The sequence below is a fragment of the Apodemus sylvaticus genome, chromosome 3, assembly GCF_947179515.1.
Source record: "Apodemus sylvaticus chromosome 3, mApoSyl1.1, whole genome shotgun sequence".
Classification (NCBI taxonomy): domain Eukaryota; kingdom Metazoa; phylum Chordata; class Mammalia; order Rodentia; family Muridae; genus Apodemus; species Apodemus sylvaticus.
Window position 1 is genome coordinate 130737205 of NC_067474.1, and position 27196 is coordinate 130764400.

The 27196-nt window shown below is 40.9% G+C and overlaps 1 protein-coding gene across 1 annotated transcript in view; it reads left to right on the forward strand.

Annotated features, from left to right (window-relative positions):
• The first annotated feature begins 755 nt into the window (after positions 1-755).
• Zswim5 (zinc finger SWIM-type containing 5) overlaps positions 756-27196 on the forward strand; it is a 103180-nt gene continuing 76739 nt past the window's right edge. The window contains exon 1 of the mRNA XM_052177098.1: positions 756-1594. Coding sequence (XP_052033058.1) covers positions 994-1594 — 601 coding nt within the window. The 5' untranslated portion in view covers positions 756-993. The remainder of the gene's footprint in view (positions 1595-27196) is intronic.

Genomic DNA, 27196 nt, shown 5'->3' on the forward strand with positions numbered 1-27196 from the left:
TCACTGTTATGGAGTTAGGCATAGACATCAAATAACAACAAGAACAACAACAACTCATTAAATTTTAGGTAAGTAAATTCAGAGGAATGAATAGAGGACAGACAAGGAAAACATGAAAATCCTAATTTAAATCTGAGGTAAGGGATCAGAGAATTCTATCAAAAACTACACAAAAGTGTTGTCCCCCCTCCCCCCGTAGGATGCAAGGTGCTAAACCCCTCAAAGAACCCCACGAGGGTGCTGCTGCCTCAGCGGTGAGATCCTGGCGCCCCATTGTTCGGACTGGCTGATGGACTTAGCCAGTTTCTGAGCCGGCGGCGGGGACGCTGATGCTGTCCTATATTGTGACACCGGGAGAGTTTTCATCCCGCGAACTTTCCGATTCTACCCTCTACTCCCACCGGGTGGCTTCCTTCCTAGCATCTTTCTGCTTGGTTGGTGCCCCTTGGGCTGCGACAGTTGCCTGTCAGTTCTGCCTGCAGCAGGAGCCTCATTGGAGTTGTTTCTTCTCCTCCTGCCCCTCAAGCCTGTTACTTTATGGCGACAGCTGGCGGCCGGGTCTTTTCACTTGGCCACGCGGCCGTCCTCTCGGGCCGGCCGGCAGGTGCGCTAGAGGCACCTGGTGCGGGGCGCTCCTCGTCCTCGGCCGCCCGCGGCCCCGCGCGAGCGCTCGGATTGTGTTCCGGGCCGGCTGCGCCCGGAGCGCGCCCGCAGCCTGTGCTCGCCCCCGCGTCTCCTCGCGCCCGCGGCGGCCCGGAAGGCGCGCGTCGCCTCGCGCTGGTCCTCAGGCCAACCAGCGCCGGCCCGAGCGGCGCGAGCACGGGACCGGCCCCGGCTTCCCACTCGGGCCGGCGAGCTCGTGGGTTCGTTCGCCCCGCCCCCTCCCCACAGCGCCGCCGCTGGGCGCTTGCGCGGGGCGCGTGGCCGTGGCCGGGGTCTCCGCCGCAGCCCGAGCAGCCGCCTCCGCCTCAATCAGTCAGTCAGTCCCCAGCAATGGCGGAAGGAGGTGAGCGAGAGGAGCTGCTTTCGCCGCCGCCGATCTCTCCGGCCAAGAGGCTGTGCTCTTGGCCCAGCCCGCAAGCTCACCATCCCCGCGGGACTCCCGGGGCCGCCGGCGGAGGGGCGGGGGGCGGCGGCGGCGGCTGCCTAGCCCCCGGGGCCCGCCCCCACCTGCAGCCCGAGTCCTTGCTGGACTGCGCCGCCAAGACGGTGGCGGAAAAGTGGGCGTACGAGCGGGTGGAGGAGCGCTTCGAGCGGATCCCAGAGCCGGTGCAGCGCCGCATCGTCTACTGGTCCTTCCCGCGGAATGAGCGGGAGATCTGCATGTACTCCAGCTTCCAGTACCGGGGCGGCCCGGGCGCCGGCGCGGCTACCGGCGCGGCGGGGGCTTCGCCGGTCGAGGAGGGGCCGCCGCCACCCCCCGGGGCCGCTCCGGCCGGCTCCGCCCCCGGGGCTGCCGGGGCGGGCGCGTCCCCCGGGCTGGGCGCTGGGACTGTAGCGGCGAGCAGCGGCAGCGGCGGCGGCGAGGGGCTGCCGTTCCGCCGGGGCATCCGTCTGCTGGACAGCGGCTCCGTGGAGAACGTGCTGCAAGTCGGTAGGTGCTGCCCGGCCCCTTTCAGCCCCCTGCCTCTTCTGCAGGTGCCTTCCCAAGCCCTGGGTCAAAACCCAGGCTTTCTGCCCAACTCCTGCATCCCCGCCAAGGACAAAAAAGTAGCATAAAAAACTTTTCCCAAGGTTTCCTTCAGGTCCACTACTGCTCTTTCCTCCACCGGCTGCCCCATTTCTTTTTCTTTTTGTTTGAAGAGCGAATAGGTCTCGGTCGGTCTCTCTCTCTCTCTCTCTCTCTCTCTCTCCTCTCTCTCTCCCCCCTCTCCCTCCTCCCGCCCCCCCCATACCCCACCCCAATAAAGGAATAACGATGTGATGTGCCCTTTTGGATGCAACAATTTTCGAAACGAGTTTTGCTGATTTAAGTTTAGAGGGAAAAGGATGGTTAGTTAATCTGGAGCAATAGGTTTTAGAGGGAGTGTTTGAGGGACAGGCTGTCACAGCCAATCTGTAGTTATAGCAGATTGAATCGGAGTGTAATTAACTTTCACATCGGAAAAAGCAACAGAATATTGTGCATTTTAGACAATTTAAATAGTCTGTTTTAACATCCCCCTTCCCCCCCCCCTCGACCAGTGATGCTTGGGAATCTAGGCTGCAGATTAACAATAACGGAAGATGGAAATGTGACAGCTTCTCGTCTCTACACCCCCATCCATGGGAAAGGGGAAAAAAAGCTACACAATCTGGAGTGGGGGCGGGGTCTGCCTTCCTTGTCAGACTGGGGTAAATCAAAAGCCAGTCACGTTGGATGTTTCAAATGCTTTCATTTAACGCGTCCTCGTATTCGCTTTTGTTTTATCTTTTTGTTTGTACAAAAATGGAAACTGATTTTTAAAAAAATCTACTCTTTCGCTTGCGATTCTAATTAGTTTGTTAATCTCATTAAGTATTTAACTAAAGTGTACCTGATTTGTGGAATGATTAGGGAAAAACGACATTTTTAAACATTGATTTGCTATGCATCATATTAAAACACTTTTGGGGGGCTATTTGGATTATTATAGCATTCTGGAAGTGCATAGCTCTATGCATCTTATTGTATATTATATGCTTATATTTACTAAAGGAAATATTGATTTTTCTAAAGTTGAAAGAAGGACATTTCACAGGCTCAGGCACACATACATATACAAATCCAAACTAGCTCTCTTCTCTTCAGGTAAAACCAATATATTTGGAATTATTTTTCTTTGAAAACTAGTACATCACAGTTTCTTACATAGAACGGTCTCTTCCAGTTATTGAGAATGAATAATTCTGTCATGTTTTTAAAAAGCATAATGTTTAAATAAATATCAAATATGCTTATTTTTTTGCTTATTTGAAAGATGTTAGTGCTTTGTGTATTTGTTTATATTTTAGAAAGAATGAGTTGGATAAATAGGCAAATAGGGTATACAACTTTAATATTAACGTTTTGAAAACATGAAAATTAATGTGTTTTATTTTATTAATGTATACGCTTTAATCTTTCTGAGAGTTTAGAACACTTAACTTTTAAAACGTAAATTGGTAAAAGTTAGTTCAAGTGGTTGTCTTAAGGATAGAAATGGGTTTGAAAGAATTTCAAATTTTAAAGGAGCAAATAAGGGAGAAGAGTTTTATTTTCCCCACCCCCACCTCCCAGTGCTGGGAATTGAACCTGGGGCCTCTGTCATGCTAGGCAAGCACTCTACCAGAGAGCTGTAACTCCAGCCCCAGGAGGGACCTATTTTTAGAGTTATTAAAATGTCAAGTTCCAAATGAAATCAGATTTAGAGGATGATCCAGATAGTATTTAAATCAGATATTCCTCTTTTAAAATGATAGTTGGTAGACTTATGGGGGTAGTGGATTCCTACCCAGTCATTTCAGGGGCCCTGAGAAGGATACAAACAAATGTCTGATTTATTTGGATTTCCTAGATAAAGAATGAATTGATATTATGTTTGAGAACTTGCACTTTGTGATATTTATTTCTTTGACCTGAATTTGTACCACTAAGTATAGAAGAAGATATCTCATTTTTTCACAATTTAAAGTATTTTTTTTTTGGCCAGGAATCACCTTGTAGTATATAAAGCTAGAGTCCCATCTCTCTTAAACTTTTGTGTGACTTAATCTAGATGATCAGTTTTCTAAAAGTGTTGCCAGCTATAAGTGAGTTATTTGCATATAGTCTGATAATAAACCATGTTATTAGTTTATAACCTAACTTCAAACTCATTTTAACTCATGTCCTGCTAACTAAGAATCTTCATATTTCCTTACTGTTTATAAAACATATCATGATCTTGGAACAGGATTGTTAAAGGTAGAAAGGAAGAAAATCCCAGATCTATAACAACATCAACATATTCTTTTGAAATCTTTTTTGTTTGTTTGTTTGTTTGTTTGTTTTCAAGACAGGGTTTCTCTGTATAGCCCTGGCTATCCTGGAACTCACTCTGTAGACCAGGCTGGCCTCGATCTCAGAAATCTGCCTGCCTCTGCCTCCCAGAGTGCTGGGATTACAGGCATGCGCCACCACCGCCCAGCTGGCTTTTTGAAATCTTAAGGATTTGTTTTATGTATACATGTGAGTGCCCGATGTGTGCCTGATACCCCTGGAGGCCAGAAGAGGGTGTCAGAAGCCCTGGAACTGGGCTTATAGGTAGTTGTGAGCCATCATGTAAGTGCTGGGACCCAAACCCAGATCCTCTGCAGGAGCAGCAAGTGTTCTTAACTGCTGAGCCATCTTTCCAACCTTAAATGTTTTCTTTGTTTCTTTCAAAACAGTGTTTATTTTTGTAGCCTTGGCTGTCTTGGAACTTGGCTGTCTGTAGATCAGGCTGACCTTGAACTCAGGGAGCACTTGCCTCTACTTCCTAAGTGCTGAAGTTATAGACACGAACAGCCAAACTTTAATATGCTTTAAAAGGTTCATGATGGAATTTTTAAACAGATATTTAGAATTTTTAATTACTTGGTTATGTGTGTATGGGTGCATGTGGAATATGGAAGGGAGGGTTGGCAGGTCCTCTGGAGCTGGAGTTATAGAGGTCGTGAGCCACCTTATGGGTGCTGGGAACTGAGCTCAGGACCACAGTCATTAAACACTTCTGATGAATGGATGAGCCACCTCTCCAGATCCTTAGAGGAGAGAGAGAGAGAGAGAGAGAGAGAGAGAGAGAGAGAGAGAGAGTTGCACAAGAGTATACTCTTGTAAAACCAGCACGGAGGTGGAGGCAGGAGAGTCATGAGTTTGAGACCAGCTTGGGTTACATAGTAGGACCTTTTCACAGACATAAAAGCACAACATGCAAAAGTTTTTACAGAAAAGTAAAAACAAAGAAAACTTTTATAAAGTCTACGTAGGTTAAATTTTATAATTTCGCCGGGCAATGGTGGCACACGCCTGTAATCCCAGCACTCTGGGAGGCAGAAGCAGGCGGATTTCTGAGTTCGAGGCCAGCCTGGTCTACAGTGAGTTCCAGGACTGCCAGGGCTACACAGAGAAACCCTGTCTCAAAAAAACCAAATCCAAAAAAACAAAAAAACAAAAAAACAAAACAAAACATAAAAATAAAAATAAAAAAAATTTATAATTTCAAATTACTTTCCACAGATAGGCTAAATTCTGTAACTTCTGATTATTTTCCATGTTGAATCAGTAGTAGAATTCAGTGTGCTTGGTACTGGGTAGAAATACCACAGTTTGAATGAGAACTAAACCTTCCTACCTGATGTCAGCAGAAGGGACGGATGCAGGCTTATTATGTTTAAAGATACACTTCTTTTACATAACAATACTGAATCAGAAGTATTGTTTCTTTTAAAAGGAGAAATTAGTCTTTCCTTGTATTTCTCTAAGTTTGAAGGTGTGTTAATAAACTTGCAGTCTGATCCCTCACCATTATTAAGGTAACATAATTAAAATTTTAAAAATGTTTTATTTGTGTTTTATATTGATGCCAAGTGCTACCTTGTGTGAAAAAGTACGACTACAAAGCTAATCGTTGAGGTAGGAAAGGTCAGTTTCAGGAAATTATCCATAATTTAAACATCAAGTAGTAAGTCTTTAATCATGTATAATTGTATGTCATCAATAAACATATCTGTGAAATTTCCTGTGTATCGTAACAAGTATAATAGATATTCTTTGGTTGCTATTGCTTGTTTGTCTGTTTTGGGATATCTAGACTGGGAATCAGGCTAGGCAAGAGCTCTGCTACTGGCTTATACCTATAGCCCCGGTTACTGAATTCCATATGAAGTTAATTTTCATATGTAGTATTGGGGCATGCAAAAGATATTTATACCTACTAGAAAGCTTTATAGCATCCCCTATAGACTTGAATAGAATAGGTAAAATTATAACAAAGTTTCATAATAGCTTAATTTATATGTAAGATATTTTGTCACAAAAGGCAGCTCTATACCTTTAAGGAATATTTGGTGACATTACATTTTCTTTTTTTTTTTTTCCTGGGTTTTTAAAGAGTTATTTATTTTGGGCTGGAGAGATGGCTCAGCAGTTAAGAGCACTGACTGCTCTTTGGAAGGGCAGTCCTGAATTCAAATCCCAGCATCTGTAATGACCATCTGTAATGAGATCTGATGCCCTCTTCTGATGTGTCTGAAGACAGCTACAGTGTACTTACATTATAATAATAAGTAAATCTTTGGGCCAGAGTGAATGGGGCCAGAGCAAGCAGAGATCCAGAGTTCAATTCCTAGCAACCACATGATGGCTCACAACCATCTGTATAGCTATAGTGTACTCATATACATAAAATAAATAAATTAATTTTAAAAAATTATTTATTTCATGTATATGAGTATACTGTAGCTGTCTTCAGACACACCAGAAAAAGGCATCAGATCCCTTTACAGGTGGTTGTGAGCCACCATGTGGTTGCTGGGAATTGAACTCAGGACCTTTGGAAGAGCACATAGCCAGTGCTTTTAACTGCTGAGTCATCTCTCCATCCCAACATTAAATTTTCTTGTTGTTTGAGACAGTCTGACTATGTATGCCTGGCTGGCCTGGCACTGCTATTTTTGTAGATCAGGCTGACTATGAACTCACAGAGCCTGTCTCTGCCCCAGCAATACTTGGATCAAAGGTATGCCCTGCTATATTCAGCTGTAAGAACCAGAGTTACATTTATTTATTTATTTGTGTGTGTGTGTGTGTGTGTACATGTGTGAAATTTGTGCAGAGGTCAGAGAACAATTTGTGGGAATAGGTTTTCTCATGTACTTTGGTCCTGGGGGTCAAAGTCAAGTCACTGGGCTAGGTGCTAAATGCCTTTATCTACTAAGACATGTCTTTTTTTTTTTTTTTTTTTTTAATTATCTTTAATCATTTTTTTACAATCTAGTTGCTATCCACTTCCTGGTCCACCCTCCTACAATTCCTCATTCCATTTCTCCTTGGGGTCTCCAAGAGGATGTCCCCACCCACTTCCACCCCACCCTGCCAGGCCTCCCCACTCCCCGGATCCTCAAGTCTCTTGATGGTTAGGTGCCCCTTCTCTCACTGAGGCCACACCAGGCAGTCCTCTGCTGTATATGTGTCTGGGGCCTTGTACCAGCTAGTGTATGCTGCCTGGTTGATGGCTCAGTGTCTGAGAGATCTTGGGGGTCCAGGTTAGTTGAGACTGCTGGTTTTCCTAAGGTGTCAACCTCCTCCTCAACTTCTTCCAGCCTTTCCCTAATTCAACCACAGGGATCCCCGACTTCAGTCCATTGGGTGAGTGTAGTATCTGCATCTGTCTCATTCAGCTGCTTGTTGGGCCTCTCGGGGGGCAGACATGCTAGGCTCCTGTCTGTAAGAGTCTCCCCTTGAGATGAGATACCAATATGGGCCAGTTACAGGACCTCCTTTCCTTCAGTCTCTTCTCCATTTTTGTCCCTGCAGTTCTTTTAGACAGGGACAATTCTAGGTCAGAGTTTTTTACAGTGGGATGGTATTCCCATCCCTCCACTTGATGCTCTCTCTATCTTTCTACTGGAGGTGGACTCTACAAGTTCCCTCTCCCCACTGTTGAGCATTTCATCTGGTTTCATTCATTTGCCTGCAAAACTCATGATGTTCTCATTGATAATAGCTGAATAGTATTCCATTGTGTAAATGAACCACATTCACACGTTCTGTATCCATTTTTCTTTCTTTTTTGGTTTTTTTTTGGGGGGGGGGATTTGGTTTTTTTGAGACAGGGTTTCTCTGTATAGCCCTGGCTGTCCTGGAACTCACTCTGTAGACCAGGCTAGCCTCAAACTCAGAAATCCGCCTGCCTCTGCCTCCCAGAGTGCTGGGATTACAGAGTGCGCTACCACCGCCTGGTTGTATCCATTTTTCTATTGTGGGGCATCTGGGTTGTTTCCAGCTTCTGGATATCACAAATAAGACCAATATGAACATAGTACCCCTGTGGCATGGTGGGGCATCTTTTAGGTATATGCCCAAGAGTGGTTATAGTTGGATCTTCAGGTAGATCTATTCCCAATTTTCTGAGGAAACTCCAGATTGATTTCCATAGTGGTTGTACCAGTTTGCAATTCCACCAGCAATAGAGGAGTGTTCCTCTTTCTCCACATTCTGGCCAACATGTGTTGTCCCCAGAGTTTTTTTTATCTTGGCCATTCTGATTGGTGTAAGGTGGGTATCTCATGGTCGTTTTGATTTGCATTTCCCTGATCACTAAGGCCTTTGGACATTTCTTTAAGTGCTTCTCAGCCATTAGAGATTCCTGTGTTGTGAATTCAGTTTAGTTCTATACCCCATGTTTTGACTGGATTGTTTGTGGGGTGGTTTTTTTTTTTTTTTTTTTTTTTTTGACTGTTTCTTGAGTTCTTTATATATTTTGGATATTAGCCCTCTATCAGATGTGGAGTTGGTGAAGATTTTTTGCCAATCTATAGGTTACTGATTTGTCCTATTGACTATGTCCTTTGCCTTACAGAAGCTTTTCAGTTTCATGAGGTCCCATTGATCAATTCTCAATCTTAGAGCCTGAGCCATTGGAGTTCTGTTTAGGAAATTCCGTCCCCCCCCCCCCACACACACACCCCACCCTGCCCAAGTGCCAATGAGTTCGAGGCTCTTTCCCACTTTCACTTCTATTAGATTCAGTGTATCTGGTTTTTGTGTTGAAGTCCTTAATCCACTTGGACTTGAGCTTTGTGCAAGGTGATAAATAAAGATCTATTTTCATTTTTCTACATACCAACTGCCAGTTAGACCAGCACCATTTATTAACGATGCTTTCTTTTTTCCATTGTACATTTTTGGGTTCTTTGTCAAAGATAAAGTGTGTGATTTTATTTCTGGGTCTTCATGATCAACAGGTCTGTCTCTGCACCAAATACAGGTTTTTTGTTTTTTTTTTTTAAATCATTATTGCTCTTTAGTATAGCTTGAAGTCAGGGATGGTGATTCCCCAGAAGTTCTTTTATTGTTAAGAATTGTTTTCCATATCTTGGGTTTTTTGTTTTTCCACATGGAATTGAGAATTGCTCTTTCCATGTCTTTGAAGAATTGTGTTGGAATTTTGATGGGGATTGTAATGAATCTGTAGATTGCTTTTGGCAGGATGGTCATTTTTACTATGTTAATTCTACAAGCCATGAGCATAGGAGATCTCTCCATTTTCTGAGGTCTTCTTCAATTTCTTTTTTTCCTTCCCTTTTTTTTTTTTTTTTTTTTGGCTTTTTGTTTTTTGAGACAGGGTTTCTCTGTAGCCCTGGCTGTCCTAGAATTCACTCTGTAGACCAGGCTGGCCTCGAACTCAGAAATCCGCCTGCGTCTGCATCCCAAGTGCTGGTATTAAAGGCCTGTACCACCACTGCCCAGTCATTATGTGTGTGTGAGTATAGGTGTCCTTGCAAGCCAAAGGCACTGGATTCATTGAATTCCAGGTGGTTGAGCACCTGATGAAGGTGCTGGGACTCCTGCAAGAGCAATGTGCACTCTTAACTTCTGACCACCTCTCTGGCCCTCGTCTTGGTTTTGACAAGGTCTTTTACTATAAGCTGGAGCTCATGGCTTAAGCTAAGTTGACTTGACCAGCCAGCAAGACCCTGGAATTGGTCTATTTTTCACTCCCTCAGTATACCACCATGCCTGGCTTTTGTTATGGGTGCAGGAACTTGTGCTTTCAAGGCAAACACTGTATTGACTGAGCCATCATCCCGGGTCCTGTGCATGCCTCTTAGTGTTCAGTAAGTGTCTGTGAATGTTAAGAATCAACTCTTCAGTGTTGTAAAGCTGCAGGGACTGGTGCCAGGGCATTGTAGTTCCAGCTACTCAACAGGCTGAGCTAGGAGAATAGCTTGAGTCCAGGAGTTCCAGATAGTGTAAGGTAAAGTAGACTTCTTCCTTCAAAGTACCAAGCAACTGCCCGGCGGTGGTGGTGCACGCCTGTAATCCCAGCATTCTGGGAGGCAGAGGCAGGCGGATTTCTGAGGCCAGCCTGGTCTACAGAGTGAGTTTCAGGACAGCCAGGGTTATACAGAGAAACCCTGTCTCGAAAAAAAACATCCAAAAAAAAAAACAAAAAACAAAAAACAAAGTACCAAGCAAGCAACTAACCAGTCAAGAAGCAAGCAAACAAACAAAGAGCAACACACTCACATCCAGAAAAACAAAAACCAACAACAGAAATCCTGAAGGGAGGGAGCAGGGAGATAAGCCGGAATTTTGAGTGTGAGCATGTTATAGGAAGTGACAGGGGAAGCTGCAAACTTGCCTGTATAAGAAATGTATGAGCATCACAGCATCCTGTGTTTTCTGTGAAGTGGTGAGTTGCCCTTTTTCCCAAGTAAGAAATGTGTGTGTGTGTGTATGTGTGTGTGTGTGTGTGTGTGTGTGTATATATATATATGGATTGTATAAAGATGACCACCTCGAGACCCGAGTTTTAGATTTCAATGATAATGGGCAGACTAAGGAACAGATTTCATGTTAGACTAATGCCTTAGTGCAGGGGCTGTGGCTGAGCGCTGGAGGCTTGCCCAGAGTGTGCAGGTCAGTCCCCAGCACCACAGCTTTTAAATGTGTTTTACTGCACACATATGCTTCACAGTACAGTGTTACACAGAAGCTAGAAGCACTTTCCTTTGTATTTTACAGAAAGGCTTGAAACATGAGGACTTTCTTTAATGTATTAAAGCACATCCACGATTTTTAAAATAAATATTACTGAAATGTCAGTTTAAAGCTAGTTTAAATTTCAAAGAGAAAGGCTGGAAATTGATTTATGCATATGTGAACCAAGGCACTTCTACTTCAACAGTGGTTTTGAAGCTGGGCGTGGTGATGCATACCTGTAATTGCGGACTCTAGAGTAGTGGTTCTCAACCTGTGCATAGCAGCCCCTTTAGGTAGGGGGTGGGGCATCAAATGACCCTTTCACGGGGGTCACCTAAGACCATCGGAAAACACAGATATTTACAGTATGAGTCATAACAGTAGCAAAATTAGTTACTAAATAACAAAAATAATTTTGTGTTTGGGGGTCACCACAGCATGAAGAACTGTATTAAAGGGTCACAGTAATAGGAAAGCTGATCAGGAGTTCAAAGTGTCCAGATGTTGAGTTTAAGGCTAGCCTGTTTGTCTCAGAACAAAACAAGAAAACTGCCCCCCACACCCTCAAAAAAAGAAAGAAGAAAAAAATTTCCACATGGCTATGAAAAATCAAGGCATTAACTGATAGTATTCTGTTTTGGTTAGAGTTTTAAGAATATGGGACTGTACACTTAAAGATTTATTTATTTTATATATCTATGAGCACATTGTAGCTGTCTTCAGACACACCAGAAGAGGGCATCAGAGCCCATTACAGATGGCTGTGAGCCACCATGTGGTTGCTGGGAATTGAACTCAGGACCTCGGAAGGGCAGTCATTGCTCTTAACTGCTGAGCCATCTCTCCAGCCCCGGGACTGTACACTTAAAGACAGTGTACCAAAAAGGGAAAAATTCAGGTTTTGGGGTATAGCTCAGCCTTAGGAGGCTCCCCTGCCATATGTAAGCCCCAACATTTTTTAGGAGACGATAATTCATTTCATTGTGCTTTTTGTTTTAGAAATTTTTATTGTATGAGTAGATTTAATTATGGAGGCAAAGTAGAAAGTGATTGCCCTGCAAAATGAAAAAAGCTGAATATATTGCTCTACTTTAATGTATTTGCAACTATAAGAAATTTTAAGGGGCTGGAGAGATGTCTCAGTAGTTAAGAGCACTGTCTGCTCTTCCAGAGGACCCAGGTTTAATTCCCTGCAACCACATGTGCAGCTCACACCTTTCAGTAATGTCAATCCCGGAGCTTCTGACACCCTCACATAGACATAGATACAGGAAAAATACCAGTGCACATAAAAATAAATAATAAAAATTAAAGTTACAGCTAATGTTGCAATAAATATAAAGAAAATTGTTTGCTGTCACAAGCTTGATTAACCTTTTATGGAATTCCTTTTGTATGACATCCCATATGGCCTGTTAGTACCCTAGTATGTAGCTAGTTGACTCAAAGGGACAGTATGGACAAGAAAGATGACAGAAATAATATCAAATATGAGTAATTTTGTCTTGTATTGTTTTCTAGACAGGGTTTTTCGTGTACCTTGGCTATCTTGGTGCTTACTCTGTAGATCAGGTTGGCCTCAAACTTAAGAGAGCTACCTGCCTCTGCCTCCTGAGTGCTCGTATCAAAGGCGTGTGCCCCCACTGCTGGACTAGAAGCTGTGTGTGTGTATTTTCTTTATGTCTGTTTATTTTATGTGTGTGAGTGCTTTGCTCTCAGGTCTGTGCATTGCATTCACTGTTGGTGCCTTTGGAGGCTAGACCAAGGTGTTGAGATCATGAATAGTTGTGAGCTCTCATGAGTGCTCATGGAATCCAACCTAGGCTCTCCACGTGCTCTTAACCACTGTGCCGTCTCTTCAGCCTCCTGAGTAATTTTTTCCTAAAGCAAACATTACAGACTTCTATTTTTATAATAGTTTTATTATCGCCATGTAATTCTTTTATTTTTTCTTTTAAAGATTATTACTGCTTTTAGGTACAAGTATGATGGATCTGATAAGTAAAATAGCCTTTTGTCCACCCATTTACTATCTTATACTCAGTAAGCAATGCATTGTTTCTATGAAAATTGGGCAATACATTTTCCCCTATTTTTTCATTATTTTATTGAATAAAGCCCATAGTATTAATCAAACTTACTTATAGCCTACTTGTTTTTATTTTGCTCAAGCCTAATAACACTTGATGAACTGGCCTGAAAAATATCACTAACATCATTGATATTATTAGCATATGGAACCTTTTCTACATTATGGTCCCCTGAACCTAAGATGAAGAATTAATGTTCTCGGTTTTTTTTTTTTTTTTTGTTTTTGTTTTTTGTTTTTTGGATTTTTTTTTTTTTTTCTGAGACAGGGTTTCTCTGTGTAGCCCTGGCTGTCCTAGAACTCACTCTGTAGACCAGGCTGGCCTCAAACTCAGAAATCCGCCTGCCTCTGCCTCCCAAGTGCTGGGATTATAATGTTCTGTTTAATATGGAGTCTATTCAGCAAAGTTGGGAGGGGCAGCAAACCCCAAGGATATGTCTGTCTTCTCCTCAGCACCTAATTGCAGGCCACACACTTGGGTTTTTATGTGGGTCCTAGGGATTGAACTAAGTCTTGAGGATTACATGGAAAGCACTTTGCTGACTGAGCCACTTCCTCAGTCCTCCAAATCTTTTGCTATAGTATTGTATTCTTTCCTATCCCATATGTTTGTAAGATACTCGTGTGTGTGTGTGTGTGTGTGTGTGTGTGTGTGTGTGTGTGTGTGTATGCTCAATCCTGGTTCCTTACTATGTTTCTTTCTCAGCTGTAGTTGGATAAAATAATGCTATCTAGGAATTGGAGAGATGGTTAAGAGAACTTGCTACTACTTTTTTTTTCTTTTTTAAATTTTTTCGAGACAGGGTTTCTCTATGTAGCCCTGGCTGTCCTGGAACTCACTCTGTAGACCAGGCTGGCCTTGAACTCAGAAGGCCTCTGCCTGCCTTCTGCCTCCCAAGTGCTGGGATTAAAGGCATACACCACCACCACCCGGCTTCTTGCTTTGCTTCTTAAAAAAAGATTTTGCATGTATGTACAATGTGCATTAATCAAGTCTACCTCTAATTCCTCCCTTATCCCAAGTTCCCTCCTAATCTCTTGTGTTCTTTTTCAAAACCTAATGAGTCCTAATGAGTGCTGCCATGGGTGTGGGGCATCCACTGGAACACGGGTTATCAGGAGCCACATCCCTAAAGAAAACTGATTTTCCCTTTCCCAGAAACCCTCAGTTGCCAGTAACTTTTCAACTAGGGGTGGTATTTCTTGACTACCTCCCACATCCATGTTGGGATTTTGTCTGGCTTGATCATATATATCTAGTAGTTACAGCCTCTGTGATTTCATTTGTACAGTTGTCCTGTTGTGTCAGAAAACACAGTTTCACTGTAGTGATCTACTCTTTCTTCTGCAGGGATCTCTGTGGTACTCCACAGCCTCTGTTCTCAGCACACTGACCAGTCTCTACATTAACCACCATCTACTGCAAAGAGAAGCTTCCTTCTCCTTGTCCTTTAAAATTCGTTCTGTTCTCAATGGGACAGGCTGATCTCTCTGACCATCAGCCTACTCTACAAAGTTACTCCAGGACACCCAGGGCTATTACATAGAGAAACAAAACAACATAAAAACCAAAACAAAACCTTTCTGTTCTCAAAAACTGGTATTTCCTTATCTGTGTAGTTGAAATTAAACTTGTTTTTTGCTTTTTGTGTTATTTAGCAATTGTTTATTGAATATCAGTGTGCTAAGTTTTAGTTTATTCCCTGGAGATATAGCAATGAACAAAAATTGTTTTGTATTTTCTTTCCAGGGAGCACATTTCAGTGAGGTGATAAAAAAAACCATTTCTATCTTTAGCTTGTATTGTAATTGTTTGTTATAAGTATTGTCCTTCCTTCCTGTCTATAAGCTCTCCCAGGACAAGGATTGCATCCTACAGTGTGTCCCTTGTAGGCTTCATAATGTACTTTATTGTTTTCCTTTTGCTGTGCTAGAGGCCTCTTGTTGGAGTCACCTGGAAAGAGAACCTCAATTGACAAAAATGCCTTCATCAGTTTGGCCTATAGGCAGGCCTATGGAACCTTCTCTTGATTTATGATTAATGTGGGAGGGCCCAGGCCCTGTGAACAGAGCAGATGGTCCTAGGGGATATAAGAAAAGCAGCTGAAGCTGGGTGGTACCTATGTACACCTTTAATCCCAGCAGAGGCAATTGGATCTCTGGCCAGACTGGTCCACAGAATGAGTTCCAGGAGATTCAGGGCTACACAGAGAACACTCCCTGCCCCCCCCCCCCCCCCCCACACACAGAAGGAAGGAAGGGAAAAAAGGAAAGAAGAAAGAAAAGAAGGAAGGAAGGAAAGAAGAAAGAAAAGAAGGAAGGGAGGAAAGAAAGAAAAAAAGGAAGAAAAACCACACAGAAAGGCAGCTGACCATGAGCCTAGAGAGCAACCCTGTAGTCCATTGCCTCTCTTCTGTTCCTGCCTTGAGCTCCTGATCTCACTCTCCTTTATGATTGACTATAGGATGAAATAAACCTTCTGGTCATGGTATTTATCATAGCAGTAGAACGCAAACTCTTTATATCTCCCTCCCCTAATAATGGAGTTTAAACAGGTTTTGTTGAAATAAATTGGGAACATTAATTTGTTCATTTGTATAACTTGCCTAATAGTGATTCCCAGCCCTGGCAGCTTTCCAGAGCCACTTGAGCTTTGTAAAGTCCATATCCTGGGGCTCCACTCTCTTAAAGTCTTGGAACTAAGATGGTGTGGGGCTCATGCTTGGGAATGAATTACTGCTCCAGAGCACTTAGCATACTCACTTGGAAATCAGTGCAGAAATTGGTGGGGTTAATTTATGCTCTAGATTGTTTCAAACTAGATTTGGAATTTGTGAGTTAAGTTGATAAAGGATAAGGCTGGACTTTGGTTCAGCAGGAAGGGTTCCATCAGGGGACAGGTTTGCAGGTGACTGAGCAAAGTGAGCCAGTGGAGGTTGGTAGCAGTGAGGCAGGGGCCTCTGATCAGGTATGTGCTGCAGTCGGACTTACTCCTCCTCACAGCCCTCCTTCTGCTGCTTTGCCTTCCCAGGTAATAGCAGCCTCACCCCACTTCTGGCAATGCTCTCAGAGAGCTCACCTGAGAATACTTTGGTGGAGGGTAGCTTGTGGAGAAGGTCAGAGTGGGGAGCTGCCAGCAGACCATTAGCCTGCTGGTTAAAGGAATGAGCACCTGGATCCTGAAAGGATCAGGGTAATCCATTCCAGCGCCTCCTGAGCTTACTTCATATGGCAAATTCACCCTTCTCGGATATAGGTTCTCCAGGATTCTGTTTAGTCTGTTTTCTGGGGAAATTTAGAAGAGTTAAGATCAATGTGTAAGTTACTGTAGCTGCTATCCTAAAACTGATAATGTACAGATTGTTTTTGTTTTTGTTTTTGTTTTTGTTTTTGTTTTTGTTTTTCGAGACAGGGTTTCTCTGTGAAGCCCAGGCTGTCCTGGAACTCACTCTGTAGACCAGGCTGGCCTCGAACTCAGAAATTCGCCTGCCTCTGCCTCCCAAGTGCTGGGATTAAAGGCGTGCACCACCACCGCCCAGCCTAATGTACAGTTTCTTGAGCAGACTTTCTGCAAGACTAAGGAGTTTACCTCAGAGGTGAGGGTGAATGTCTTCTCTGTGGCATCTGAACCTTCTTACCATGCCCTTTCTTAGGCCTTATTGTTCATTTTCTTTCTGTGAGTACTCAGAGGTATCTCAGTAATAACCTAAATGCTGAATGTCACCTACTTCCTCATGGTGTTCTTTTGTGTTGGTGAATCTGCTGCACTTTTTATAAACAGTAGCTTTTGTAAAGGTAGCAATTATATGCCCTTACAATCAGGTCTGTTATATAAACCTTAAAGATCAAGTACAGTATTGCTAATCTTTTTACTTTTTATTTGGAGTCACAGTATTACTAAGCTTCCAAGGCTGGCCTTGAACCTGTTGATCTTCCTGCCTCAATAGAAAGTATCTCTCTAGTATCTGGGATTACAGGCCTGTGTCATCAGGCTGGGCTTGTTTGTTTATTGGTTTTTTTTGTTTTTTTGGGTTTTTTGGATTTGGTTTGTTTGAAGACAGGGTTTCTCTATACAGCCCTAGCTGTCCTGGAGCTCACTCTGTAGACCAGGCTGGCCTCGAACTCAGAAATCTGCTTGCCTCTGCCTCCCAGAGTGCTGGGATTAAAGGCATGTGCAACCATTGCCTGGCTGGGCTTGTTTTTTATTTGGTTTTATTTTGTTTTGTTGTTTTCTTCTTTCAGTTATGAGCAATACTGCTGTGAACATTTGTGTACCAGCTTTTGAATCGGTACATATTTTGTTTATGTCATAGAACATATTGGATATAAGGGGCAGTTTTGCTTGCATTGAATTGGAAATCAATTCTTTAACTTTTCATTTATTACTGTGTATGTGATGTAAGTGCAGGATGAGTGTGTGTACCATAGCACATGTGTAGAGGTCAGAGGACATCAGTTCTTGCATCCCACATTCATGTGAGTTCCAGGGATCAAATTCAGATCGATAAACCTGTCTGGCAAACAGTTTACCCACTGAGCAATATCATTGGTCTGGGAAATATTTTTTTTTTTAAATTCAAAACAATTGTTATTGGGGGCTAGAGAGACAGCTCAGCAGTTAAGAATATTTGCTAGTCTTTCAGAAGACCCAAGTTCAGTTTCCAATACCCATGTTGGATGGCTAACAACCACATCTAACTCCAGCTCTGGGGATCCCTCTGGCCTCCAAGGGCACTGCACATATGCAGCATACCTGATAGACACAACCACATAAATAAATACCAAGTCTTTCAAAAAATTGTTACTGGTTGTTGTGTGTGAGTATGAATGTGATGTGTGGTTTGTATGTACGGCAGGTGTAGAACTCAGGCCTTCAGATGTTTCCCTGGCCCTTAGGAAATGATTTTAAGATGCTACTTCTTTATTCTAGAGATGCAGGAGTTGAGAAAATGAAACAGGCTGGGGAAGGAGGTTTAGCAAATAATTGTAATTATATCTTACTTTTTAAAATTGGAGTCAGTGAAGCCAAATTATTCACAGAAACTTAAAAAAGAAAGTTTGACTAAATTATTTAAAGAACAGCAATACACAACTACTATTTACTTATAATATGCTAAGAGAATTATGTGCTAAGTAAAGATTTTGGTGAGGGTATCTCATTTAATCTACATTAGAAAATATCTTCATTTATGAATAAAAAATGAATTTGAGCCACTAATTAATTTAAATAGTTTATTAGGGGGACAGAATTTGTATCTAGAACCCAATTCAAGTCCTATCACCCACACAGCAGCTCACAACTGTCTGTATTCCAATTCCAAGAGATCTGACACCCTCACATAGACATACATACAGGCAAAACACCTATGCACGTTAAATAGATGTATAAATCTTTTTTAAAAGCTTTACTTTAGGGGCTGGAGAATGCCTCAGTGATTCAGAGTACATGTTGCTCTTGTAAAGGCATCAGGTTTAGTCGGTTCCTAGCATTTATGTGGTGGTTCACAGCTATCTGTAACTCCTGTTCCAGGGGATCCAGTGCCGTCTTTTGACCTCCAAAAGTGCAAGCAAAACACTCAGATCCGTAAAATAAAATAAACCTTAAATTCTGCACTGTATAGCTCTTACAGTGCCTACTAAAAGTTATTTTAATTTATTTTAATAAGTTATTGGAATACCTTTTATCAACATCTGGAAGTTAATTTTATGTGAATGTTTTATTCAAAAGATAAAACTCGACTAATTCTAGTATTGTTAGAATTCAGTACAAATGTTTGTACAATAGCATGTCATTTCAATTTTCATATGCTATAGGACATGACTGTTAGCACAATATAATATAAATTCTATAGCTTTTTTTCCAGTTTTACCTCCAGATGAAAATTGCTTTTGATTTGACTATTTTTAGATTCAACCTTATTTTGCATGTTACTGTACGAGAATAAAAGAAAGACATGTTAATCTTTTCCCAGGAGCCTTGATTTTTTTATAGTCTCCTATTGCAATGATTTATACCATTGTGAAAATTTAAATTTTTATAGAGTTTTACACTCTTAAGAATTTCAGTTCAGCTATTTAAGGCAGCAACTGCCATATTACCCTAGAACTAAAATTAAAAAGGAACATGACTAACTCCTACTTGAAGACCTTTATGTACCAGATATGTCAAGCTCCATTGTCTGAAGTCATCATAACTCTATAATGATAAGCTTTGCCTCTATTTTATGGATGGAAAAAAAAACTTCAAAAGTTAAATACTTTGTTCAAATTCCCACAGTTAGTTTTAAATAGAGCCAGGTTTTAATCCTATTTGATTTTTGAAGGGAGAGGTTCAGTCAATAAATACTTGTCTCCTGGGAGATATTTGAGAAATGTTTAGTTGACCAAAGATTGTTATCTAAAGTATATAGACAACTTAGTAATAAAAAAGACAAACAACCCAATAGAATATGGGCAAAACAGGGAACAGACCCATCACAAAATATTCTATACAAATGGCTAATAAATATATAAAAAGCACTCAGCATAATTTATCAGGAGACCCCCCCTAGTACTGATATTACAGCATTCCAGACAGAATAGCTACAAATAAAAATCAAAATTTCCAAAATGTAACATTTATCTTACATTCTACTCCTGAATATTCACCCAAATTAAATGAAAGTGCATTTTATGAAAGTCAACAAAAAGTTTTTCTTAATATTTATTTATTTATTTATTTATTTATTTATTTATTTATTTATTTATTTTTCAATTCAGGGTTTCTCTGTGTAGCCCTGGCTGTCCTGGAACTCACTCTGTAGACCAGGCTGGCTTCGAACTCAGAAATCCGCCTGCCTCTGCCTCCCAGAGTGCTGGGATTACAGGTGTGTGCCATCATCGCCTCACTAAGATTTATTTATTTCATTTATATGAGTACACTATTGTCTTCAGACACCAGAAGAGGACATCGGATCCCATTACAGATGGTTATGAGCTACCATGTGGTTGCTGGGAATTGAACTCAGGACCTCTGAAAGAGCAGTTGCTGCTTTTTTTTTTTCCCAGCCAGTGCTCTTAACTGCTGAGCCACCTCTCTAGCTCCCATTTTCTTTTCTTTTCTTTTCTTTTCTTTTCTTTTCTTTTCTTTTCTTTTCTTTTCTTTTCTTTTCTTTACAAGTATATTACAGTAGCTTTAGCTTCAAACTAGAAGCAGCCTAATTGTACTTGAGCAAGAGAATAGCTGAATGAACTGGTATGGTCATCTAGTAGAATACTTTTCAGCAATGGGAAGGAACAAACTACAGATACATACAAACAATAAGATAGATCTAAAAATTTGTTGACTGATGGGATAGTGAGAGAGCAGGAGATAAAGGCACCGCTGCCACACCTGATGACCTGAGTTCCATCTCTAAGATTTACTTGATGAAAGGAAAGACCTGACTTCCACAGGTGCTTCTACTGCCACACATACATGGTGGCACAAGTGTATACACACACACACACACACACAAATATAAAACAAACTTAAATGAAAAACTACTCAAAATATACATTGTATAATTTCATTATTAGAGGTTCTAGAATATACAAAATTGTGGTTTAAAAAATCAAAATAGTCTGGGTGGTGGTGACGCACGCCTGTAATCCCAGCACTTGGGAGGCAGAGGCAGGCGGATTTCTGAGTTCGAGGCCAGCCTGGTCTACAGAGAGAGTTCCAGGACAGCCAGGGCTATACAGAGAAACCCTGTCTCGAAAAAACCAAATAAAAAAAATCAAAATAATTATTATCTCTGGAGGGGACTGATAAGTAAAGGATAAAGGGGACTTTCAGGTGTTGGTGGTAATGTTTTATGTCTTGTGTCTATTTCACTTTTATATTGTTCATCGGGCATGTGTTTAAGAACAAATTATTTTATCTACTACACCTTATAACCTTACTAAACATATTTCTTATTTCTTTGTGGGTGTTATGTGAATTCCTTAGGATTTTCTATATAAAAATAATTTAACCTATGAATAGTACCTGAGTCCCTGTTATTTTTTCATTTGTCTATTTACATTTTCTTAATAATCTTCATGTTTGTTCTTCCATTCAGCCCTGTTCCTACTCTATCCAGCAACCTTCTAGATTTGCCCACTTACCTGTCACTTTAAACTCAAATGGTATTTTGCTTGCTGTGTACCGCATGTGCACCTGGTACCCATGGAGGCCAGAAGAGGACATTGCATTCTCTGGAACTGGAGTTCTGACAGTTGTTGGTTGGCATGTGGGTGCTCCGAGTCCACATTCTCTGGAAGAGCAGCCATATTTTTAATTTTCCTTACTCATTATGTATCTAATTTATCATTAAGTCCTGGTGATACTGTTTCCTAATTTTCTGATCCAGTCTGAAATTTATCTTTGGCCCTTCATCCCCTAGTCAGACTGTCATAATCTCTTACTGGGATTACTGCATTTGCCTGAAGGGTTTTTCCAGAAGCCATTCTTGACTGTCTCTTATTTGTCAGTTGTTAGGTTGGTTTGTCTAAAAAGATAAATGTGAACATGTCATTACCCAAATAAACTTTTCTAATAGCTTCCTGTTTAAGGTCAGCATTACTTGAGCCTGATTGCTTTCAATTCTCTCTTTGTTTAAAAATCAAATATGGTCTGCAAGGCTCTGAATATTATAACCTCCAACTTGCCCAAACATCTTATTCTGGAATTCTTTTACTTCTTTGAATCATCAAGGATCGCATACCAATGGATACTCAGGTTCTGATGTCAGTAAGTATTAGTTGAATAAATAAAAGTTACATACACAAATAGGTAAGTTGTAACACTTTAGAACAATATATTGGCTGCTAGCTTTGTTCTCTGTCGGGTATAAACCAATCAACACTGATACATTCTTTTTCATTAAAATCTTCTTCACCATACTTTGTTCACTCAGTTCCTACTTATCCTTTAGTTTTAGATTAATTGTATTTCCTGACTCTAGCTTTGAATCTCCCTTTGGAGGAACTGGGCATAAAAGGCATTGATGCACCTTTTAACAGTTTAATGCAATTAGTTAAGCTGTAGGAGTTAGGATCTCACTGAATCCCTGGTTCCCTCTGATTATTCTGCAAATGGTGATATGGGTGTCCAGACTATCTAATCCTAGGCTCATATTGAACCATGGTCTGTCTCTCTCTCTCTCTCTCTCTCTCTCTCTCTCTCTCTCTCTCAAAGATTCATTCATTTATTTCATGTATGTGAGTTGCTGGGAATTGAACTCAAGACCTCTAGAAGAGCAGTCAGTGTGCTTAACCACTGAGCCATCTCCCCCAGCCCCATGGGTGTCTTTTTTAATTGTTTCTGATAGCATTATTAAGTATTCATCATGGGCAAAATCCTATGGGACAAGCAACAATCACCTTGACTTTAGTAGTTCCTTGCCCTCTGAATCAGGAAACACACAGTCTCGTTGATAAGATATTTATCAAAAAATAATTGACATAACACAGGATGTAATAGTAAAAATGCTAATGTGCCAGAGGATGGAGAAAAAGAAGAATTGTAAAAAAATGGGTAAGATTTCAATAAACAGAACTGTAGATAAGAGCATTCCAACCAACAGCCATCTCTATGCAGATCCAGGCTCCTTTTCAAACTCAGTATGGATTACACAGGTATCTCCCACAAATTCAGACATTTCTTAATTTTAGTAAAGTAGCCACTTTTACCTCTCTCTGTCCCTGAACTAGGGACAGCCACTGCTACTATTTTATTGACTAATTGCTATGAGCCAGATACCATACTAGATGTCTCACATAATTAGCATTCAATTGGTATGATATGCCTCACAACACTCAGAATGAGATGTTGTCTCCCTCTTATTTCTCTAAATTAAAACCAACTCAGATCTCTATTCTGTGTTCAGTAGAGAGATCAGTATCAGTTTTTTCTCATGTATTATTTGAAACATAGGCATTTCCTTTCTTCAGTATTGTCTGAAAGCTGTAGAGATTCATCATTCTAAACATGAGGTATAGCTGATTCCTTCTCATCAAGGAAAGCCCTTAGTGAATTAATCAGTGGCTTTTATACTTTGTTGCCAGGGGGTACAGACTGAAACCCCTCAGCTCTGATTGTTAGTGTCCACACAGCAGAGTCTCAGTGTTCAACCTATTTGTTTACTTATTTATTTTTGATAAATGGAGTCTTGCTATTTCAGCCTCCCAAATGCTGGGATTACAGGCCTGTGCAACCATGTTCAACTCTGTTCCTGGTCTAGGTTTCCATTTTGTTCAGTTTGTTCTTTCGAGATAGGGTTTTGCTATGTAATCGTGGCTGGCCCATTACTCATTATATAACCAAATCTATCATTGAACCTTACATATTTTTTTTTCTTTTTGACAAAGACCAAAAAAGTCATTTCATGTGACTCAATAGACAAGCTAACTTCATCAATGCTTCAATTGACCCAGGACAGTTCCTTCAGGTTCATAATACAGTCTACCTTTTCAAAAGACTCTGCTTTTTTTTTTTTTTTTAAGACAGGATTTCTCTGTATAGCCCTGGCTGTGCTGGAACTCACTCAGTAGACCAGGCTCACCTTGAACTCAGAGATTCACCTGCTTCTGTCTCCCAAATGCTGGGGCTAAAGGTATGTGCTACCACTGCCCAGCTAAAAGGCTCTGCATTTCTAGAGGTGCTAGTTCAGTGTGGGTTCCTTTCCTCTCCTTATCAAAGCCAACATCATTGTCTTTCTATGAGACTGTCCTAAGAATTAATATTTTTCTCTGGCTGTCCTAAATAAAGGGATGCACAGTGTGGGGCCTTATGCTTTGCCTTGGTTTGCTGAAGCCAGTTAGTTCTTCCTGATAACCAGTGATGGCTGAATGGAGGGTGATTATTCTTGAATTCATTAGAATTTTGCTAAACCCTATTCACTAATCAATAAAATAAAAAATAAGTAAGGAGCTGGAATATGTGCGGATTGAAGTATTTGCCACAGATGCGTGAGGGTCTAAGTTCCATCCCCAGCATCCTTAAAAAGCTGGCTGTGACAGCAGATGCCTCTAAATTTCAGCCCTGGGGATGGAGACAAGAGAATCCCTGAGGTTTGATGGTCAGTCAGCCTAGTCTAATTGGGAAGATCTGGGTTCAGTGACAGGCCCTTACTTCAAATAATAAGATGAAGTACAACCGAGGCAGGCAGCCGGTGTTAGTCTCTGGCATCTATCTATACATGCTCAAGCACATCAATTCTGACATTTACATGTATGCACAATGTACATGTACATACTCACAAAAAGAAATCATCACCTGTACTTTTCAAAATGGTATGGATAAGATCTCTTGTGTGGTTGCTAAAATTACAGATTAATGGGTCTAGAGATTCTGATTGATTAGTTCTAGAATTAAATTTAGAAATTAGCATATTTTAAGACATGCCAGGTGATTCTAAAGCAGATGGGTTTTAGTTTATTTTTGTAAAACAGCCTTGTACCTTTATTCCCCTTTAATACAGTATTGTTTAGCCTTGGGCCTTGCCCCCTTTTCTCTTCTCCTCCTAGAAACCTTTCTTTAAGATAAACAAATTTTAAAGAAAATCATGGATGTTTTGCCCACATGTATGTCTGTCCACCATATGTGTGCTAGTGCTTTGGCTTTTTGGTTGTTGTTCTGTTCTGTTTAAGACAGACTCTCTCCATAGCCTTGACTATCCTGACATTCATTATACAGATCAGGCTACCTAGAACTCAGAGATCTTCCTGCCTTGTCTCCCAAGTGCTGCGATTCAAGATGTGTACCACCACAACTAGTCAAAAGTACAAAACTATATGTGTTTACTTATGAATACAGGCTTTGTCTATTCTTGGAAATACAGGCCTAGAGTAAGTGATGCTTAATATGAGATATGAACTCTGAATAAAAGCCAGGTTAAGCGGTATGGGGAAGCCAGGAGGCAGTGGTGCATGTGTTTAATCCCAGCACTTGGGAGGCAGAGGCAGACAGAGGCAGGCAGATCTCTGAGTTTGAGGCCAGTCTGGTCTATAGAGAGAGAACAGCCAGGACTAAGTAGAGAATTCTGGTCTCAAAAAAAACAAAAACAAAAACAAAAACAAACCAACAAAACCAACAGTATCAGGTAGAGAAACTGTTCATATATTTGAAAGTCTAGGGATTGAGAGAATGACATATTTGAGAATAAAATAAGTTTAGTAAAAAATTAGAGATTTTTGACTGGGGTCAAATCAGAGGTCCTAACTGGGTTATAATCTTTGTTGTTGTTAGGTTGTTTGTTTGAGACAGGGTCTCACTGTGTATCCCTGACTAACCTGGAACTTGCTTTGTAGCTCAGGCTAGCCTTGAACTCTCAGAGATCTATCTGCCTCTGTCTTTGCCTGCCTTTGCTTCCTCCTGAGTGCTAGGATTAAAGGCCAGAGCCACCAAGCCTGGCAGTTAGGATCTTAATTGAATTAGAAGGTTAACTGCAGTTTGGAGAATGAACTAGAATGATAGCAAGAGACAAAGATGTTTTGTAAACTATAGCCATTAGATAGTATTAAGTGCAGAATAAATCAGAACAAATGCTAAAATCTGAAACATACCAAGAAGATGATCATGGCCACTGTGTAAGGGATGACACATACATTCATAAAGAATTTCATTACAAAAAAGAAAATAATTTTGATCTGGGTTAATGGTGCCCATGAAAAAAGTGGTTTGATTATCGGATTGTGTAGCAAGTAGTGAAATAAGTTGATAGTGTTTTAAATACTTGGAAGTTAGTTGATGATACACAATTGGAGACAAGGACAGATGGTAGATTTCTGGCCTTATGATACTGCCACACAATAAAGGGAGAGACTGATGAATGAAGGCAAGCTGATGAAGAAAATATAAGACTTCCTAGCAGTATTATGGAACAGTAATGCAGTAATTATTTAATAATAATTTATTAAAATAAATGGACTTTCATTAGCATTAGCTGATCTAATCCTATGACTGTTGTTTTTTGATTTTTGAGACGTGTCTTTATGTAGCCCTGGCTGTCCTGGAACTCACTGTGTAGACCAGGCTGACCTTGAATTCACAGAGATATACCTACCTCTACCTCCTGAGTGCTGGGATTACAGGTGCCAGTTAAACAGAGAATATGGATCATTCTAGTATTAAGTTTTTTGATATGTAGTTGTCAAATAAAGATAGCTGAATAACAGGTTTTAGGTAGGAGTAATCAAAATAATGGAGTATAGAATCTAAGCTGGATGATAATAAGAATTGTCATTAAGTGATTACTATAGGCTTAGCACCCATGAGAAGTGTAAAGAACAGAGAAAACCAATGGGATGTTTAATGGACTAAATATCTAACTGAGGTAGAATCCAGCTGTAATATGATAAGTGAGTCAACACCCAAGACAGAAAAAGAGTAGGATATGTGACTTAATAATTTCAGAGACAGTTGGGAGGTTTCTAAGAGCTAAGGTGTGGCCAAGAAAGCATTGTATATGAGAAAAACTACTGGAAACATGAAATTAAAAAAAAGTTAAAGACTGGTGTTTTTATTTGTTATTCACATGGATGAAGAAACCATCTTAATGGCACTGCCTTCTGGTAGGATGGAAGGATGGAGCTAGTAAGACCTCACTGGGTGAACTGGAAAGACCATGCAGTGGATAAGCCTGGCAAGTATTTGTGTAGCTTTAGATAATTCATATCTGTTAGGATGGAAGTGATACAAAGCAAATGTAAGTAAATGCCGTTGTTTTGAATAAATACAATTTGTGTTGAAAACACCTTTAATTCCAGCATTCGGGGGGCAGAGGCCAGCCTGGTCTACAGAGTGAGTTTGATTCAGGATAGCCTGGGCTACACAGAGAAACCCTGTCTCGACAAAACAAAACAAAACAAACAAACATGAACAAAAAGAAATAATTTTGAACACATGACAAAGTTGTAAGAATAACACCCAGGAGTACAGGCCAAATGTTAGCATGTGAGACATCTCAACTATCTCGTCAAAAAGGTTATAGACCACTTTGGAAAAAGTTGACACTCCAAGTTGTTTGTTTTTTCAGTTTTCGTGTGTGTGAGCATGGGCATACACATGCTGTGGTGCGTGTGTAGGGATAAGAGAACAACCTCAGGTATTGGTGCCCCACCTTTTTTTCAGTCTCTTATTTTGCCCATTGATGTGCTAGATCCTCTTGTGCAGTGTGTACTTTGCCCACTGAGTCATCTTTCTGGCCCCCCTGTTCCTAACCTTTTTTTTTAACCAAGAAAAGTGAACATGTCCACACAGGCATAAATTACAGTAGCAGAAAGCTGAAAACATAATGAAATATCACTAGGGAAATAACTAAACAATTCAATACATTCATTCAGTGACCCACTAATTAGCAATAAAAAGGAACCAGTGACTGATACATATACAACTTTAATGAATCTCAGAATCACTACATACACAAGAATGTAGATAA